The sequence below is a fragment of the Tribolium madens genome, unplaced genomic scaffold, assembly GCF_015345945.1.
Source record: "Tribolium madens isolate multiple individuals breed KSU strain unplaced genomic scaffold, Tmad_KSU_1.1 Scaffold_7;HRSCAF=85;Tcas5.2_LG10, whole genome shotgun sequence".
Lineage (NCBI taxonomy): Eukaryota > Metazoa > Arthropoda > Insecta > Coleoptera > Tenebrionidae > Tribolium > Tribolium madens.
In genome coordinates this window covers 10,638,490-10,642,874 of record NW_025401050.1, presented here as the reverse complement: position 1 = coordinate 10,642,874, position 4,385 = coordinate 10,638,490, and the positions used below count along the sequence as shown (strand labels likewise).

Below are 4,385 nucleotides of genomic sequence, written 5' to 3'. Positions count from 1 at the left end.
AAAACTAAATGTCAACTGACACAAAACAAAATAAATACGTTGTAAAATGGCGCCGTAACAAAACAAAATTTTCAATTATTGTCAAAAAAAAACGGTTCACGTGATATATATATGACCAAAATATTTAATAAAAACAGTCACGTGAGAAATGTCAATGTCGTAAAATGTTAAAAAATCTTATATTAATAAAAATATCTGTTGTTCAATTATTTTATTTCGCTATTGCCAAATGTCAATTTTAGAAAATATTTTCCATAGTCACGTGACAAATGTCAATGTCGCAAAATAGGTATACTCATGTAAAGAAAGTCTTATATTAAAAATAAAAAATACATAAAGTCAATTTCAGGTCGATAAAATTATCTTTTGTTTTAAAAAATATTCCATGTCAGTGTCTAAAAATCAAGTCAATATACTAAAAATTAAAAAGTTTAAAATCCAATGAAAATAGTCACGTGACAAATGTCAATGGACCAAAACAGTTGAAAGTAATAAAAATTTGAAATGACACTTGTACATAAAAGACACAAAAATAGTAGGTATCACCTGTCCGCCATTAAATGTCAAAAAAAAAAATACATAAAACTCCAAAAAAATAAAATGGCGCTAAAACAAAACAATAAAACTAGTAGGTAAGGACCATGTGACGTTAAATGTCAACTGAATAAAAACAATGCAAAATGGCGACGGAACAAACCAAAAATCTAAATTATTGTCAAAAAGAGAAACAGGTCACGTGACAAAATGTCAAAAACAAAATATAAACAAGTGTCCACCCCCCTCAAAGATGGCGCCTCACAAAACCACATGTTTGTGTAATGTATAAATTACAAACCCCTCAAAAAATCAACTCATCTAGTGTGACATTCATTTGTTTTGAAGCCGTCGCTAGCTGCGATTGTTTTTGGCCAATGATGCGTTTTTCATGAATGAAAGTGCGACCATGTGGCCTTCCCGACGTAAACAAACCATCCCCACCCCCTCAAGATGGCTTCCCCTCGTGGTGTACCTTTGCGTTGCGGCTTGGCTTGCTTGCGTCGTCCCCTAGGTCCCCCTGGAGCTCCCACCTCGGCGGCCATCGTCGGCGCACCATCAAGAGGCACTGCAGCGGCGTCGGCGGCGTCGTCGTCGGCGTCGTGGTTGTCGCACTCGCGTCGCTCGTTTACCGTCGGTAACACAACACATACACCCCCGGCAGCGGCACGACACGCTCTAGAGATGTGCCGCGGCCCGCGGCAATGTCTCGCTCGCCTCTTCGCCATTGGTCACAAACGACGCACGCCGATTGGACGATACCTGAAAGGTCGACTCCTACCTGGACGACCACCCACGGCGAAGGTGCGTCCGATGGAGGAAAATGACGATTTAGAGTGAGGTGGTTCGAAATGGGCGCGAGGGGATTGGATGAGTGGGGGCTAGAGGGCGGCACCTATCTGCCCAACAAACCGGCAATACAGGACACTGTAAAAATGGCTATATCACGTGACAAATGTCACTATTATTAGTATAGTAAGCCAAGTAATATAATAGTTAAAATATGTTATACACCTCGCTAATATAAAGAGAAATTTGAGCAAATTTTTAATTAAAACATAAAAAATGGCAGAAAAACAAAGTAAAAAAAAAGTAAAATAGTAAAAAAAAATGTTATTTAACTTGTCACTAAAAAAAAGTTAATTATGAGGTCGAAGAACAAGACGAGAGGGCAGCACGTGACAGCTGAACGATTTGGTAATACAGAAAACTGTAATCTCACTTAAAAAATATCTTAGTTTTTCAATTTAAGCTAATTTTGATCTTGAAAACATTAAAACTATTATTTAAAAGTCTAATGAACATATCACGTGACAAATATCACTATAGTGAGCCAAATAATAGTAAAAATATGCTATTTACCTCGTTAATAAAAAATAAAAACATTTATATATACATAGGATGTTTATTTAAAAAAAAAATGTTTTTTTTTTGAAACCACAAAAACAAATATGAAGAAAAATTTGGGTAAATTTAAAAACAAAACAAAAAAATATGTGTATAATGTGTGACGTGACAAATGTCACTTTTTTTTAAATATAACTTAAAGTAGCAAAAATATGCTATTCAACTCATACTAAAACTGAAATCATATACGTTGATAGGAAGTAAGTATTATAGCCAAAAAATTTGAAAATACCACGTGACAAATGTCACTTAACGAAATATATCTGACAATTCAGCCGAAAAGTTGCAAAAATATATCATTCAACTCGAGAAACAAAATAATAAAAATTTATAGACAGACACCAAGGCGGAAGCGAGAGGGCGGCACCTATCTGCCCAACAAACCGGTAATACAGGACACTGTAATCCAACTCCATAAATGAAATATCAAAAAATAACGATATCACGTGACAAATGTCACTATTATTAAAAAATCATAGTTTCTTTAACTAAAAAACAAATAAGAAGAGCGATTTGGGCAAATTTTTAATTAAAACCTAAAAAATGGCATAAAAACAAAAATGTTTATGTCACGTGACAAACGTCACATTAGAAAGGTAGAATAGTAAAAAAAGTGTTATTAAACTTGTCACTAAAAAAATAAAAAAAAGTTTATTATGAGGTCGAGGAACGAGGCGAGAGGGCAACACGTGACAGCTGAACGATTTGGTAATATAGAAAACTGTAAACTCACTTAAAAAATATTTTAGTTTTTAAAGATTTACTATTAACTAATTGAAAAAATTAAAACTATTATTAAAAAAACTTATGAACATATCACGTGACAATACCCCTATTAATATTAATAGTATAGTGAGTCAAATGATAATAAAAATATGCTATTTACCGCGTCACTAAAAAATGAAGAACACTTAGGTATACGTAGAATGTTTATTTAAAAAAAAATTGTTTTTTCAACCTAAAAACAAATACTAAGAAAAAACTAAGAAAAAAATTTGAGCAAATACAATAGTAAAAATATGTTATATACTTCGCTAAAATAAAAAAATCATAGTTTTTTTAACTAAAAAACACATAAGAAGAGCAATTTGAGCAAAATTTTAATTAAAACCTAAAAAATGTCATAAAAACAAAAATATCTGAAGATGTTTTTTCAACCTAAAAACAAATACTAAGAAAAAAAATTTAGCAGATTTTAGTAAAAAAGTAGCAAAAACATGCTATTCAACTAGTAATAACAAAATAATACAAACATGTTATGTAAAGATAGGTACTAAGGCAGAGGCGAGAGGGCGGCACCAGCCTGCTCAACAAATTGGTATTGCAGGAAACTGTAATCCAATTCAAGACCAAAAAATAGCAATATCACGTGACAAGTATCACTATTAATAAGTAAGTTAAACAACTTATGTGTTTTTTCTTTTTTGTACAATTTTTTTGGGACAAGGTTTATAATAAGACTCTTTATGTCTTACAAATAATATATTGAAAGTTTAATTACAAAATAAATAACAAAAAATCGTGAAATTTCACTTATCTAATCTACAAATCGGACTCCTTTGCACCATCTCCAAATCGACTTTGGGCCCCACCAAATCCCTGATATTATTCAACCCATACTTAATCATGGTCGGCCGTTCCAACGACAGCCCCCACGCAATCACCCTCACATTCTCCGGCAGCCCCATCGTGAGCAACATCTCCGGCCTAAACATCCCCGAATTCCCGATCTCAATCCACTTTCCCAGCCCATTATGAAAACAGAAAATCTCCATACTAGGCTCCGTATACGGATTATACGCCGGCTTGAATTCCAGTTCCGTAATCCCCAATTTTTTGAAAAACTCAGCAAAAACACCGATCAAGTCACCCAGAGTGACGTCATAATCGGCGATAACCCCCTCCACTTGGTTAAATTCGGCCAGATGTGTAGCGTCGAGAGTCTCATTACGGAATACTTTATCAATACTGAAGAGTTTAGTCGGTTTAAAATTCTCTTCTTGGGCCAATTTGTACAACATGCGGGCGCTATTAGCCGTCGTGTGGGTCCGGAGAAGGTTTTTTTGGGCCTCTTCGATTTTCCAATCGTAACGGTACCTGTAACACAAAAAAAAAATCATGAGCTTACCTTGACACTAACCCCTTGGCCTTGCATTTATTATGTCCAGAGTTGTACAACTCGGAGGATTTTTAACCCCAAATTGGGACAATTAACAGGGTCAAAGCCCCGTGTTGTATTTTAATCAATTTTGGGTTTTTTTTTTCACCAAAAAAACGTTTGAGGTTATGTCACTTGGAGTCACACTTTAGAGCTTTTTGCCGCCTAATTGTGTCTAAAACCGAGCAAAATACTCAGTTTGTGTTTCACTACGTGTGAATAAAGCAATTGGGACACAAAAATACGAATTGTGGGCAAATTTCGCATGAAACACCAAAAAAAAAAA

The 4,385-nt window shown here is 34.5% G+C and overlaps 2 protein-coding genes across 4 annotated transcripts in view; both read right to left on the bottom strand.

Moving 5' to 3' along the window:
• Positions 1-1,277, bottom strand: part of LOC123009669 (zinc finger protein 1) — a 299,559-nt gene extending 298,282 nt beyond the window's left edge. For all 3 annotated transcript variants that reach the window (XM_044406126.1, XM_044406127.1, XM_044406128.1), the window contains exon 1: positions 1,010-1,277. In XM_044406126.1, coding sequence (XP_044262061.1) covers positions 1,010-1,262 — 253 coding nt within the window. In that variant the 5' untranslated portion in view covers positions 1,263-1,277. The remainder of the gene's footprint in view (positions 1-1,009) is intronic.
• A 2,133-nt stretch (positions 1,278-3,410) lies between these two features.
• Positions 3,411-4,385, bottom strand: part of LOC123009690 (phenylalanine--tRNA ligase alpha subunit) — a 3,213-nt gene continuing 2,238 nt past the window's right edge. The window contains exon 3 of the mRNA XM_044406165.1: positions 3,411-4,038. Within this exon, the coding sequence (XP_044262100.1) occupies positions 3,471-4,038 (568 nt within the window). The 3' untranslated portion in view covers positions 3,411-3,470. The remainder of the gene's footprint in view (positions 4,039-4,385) is intronic.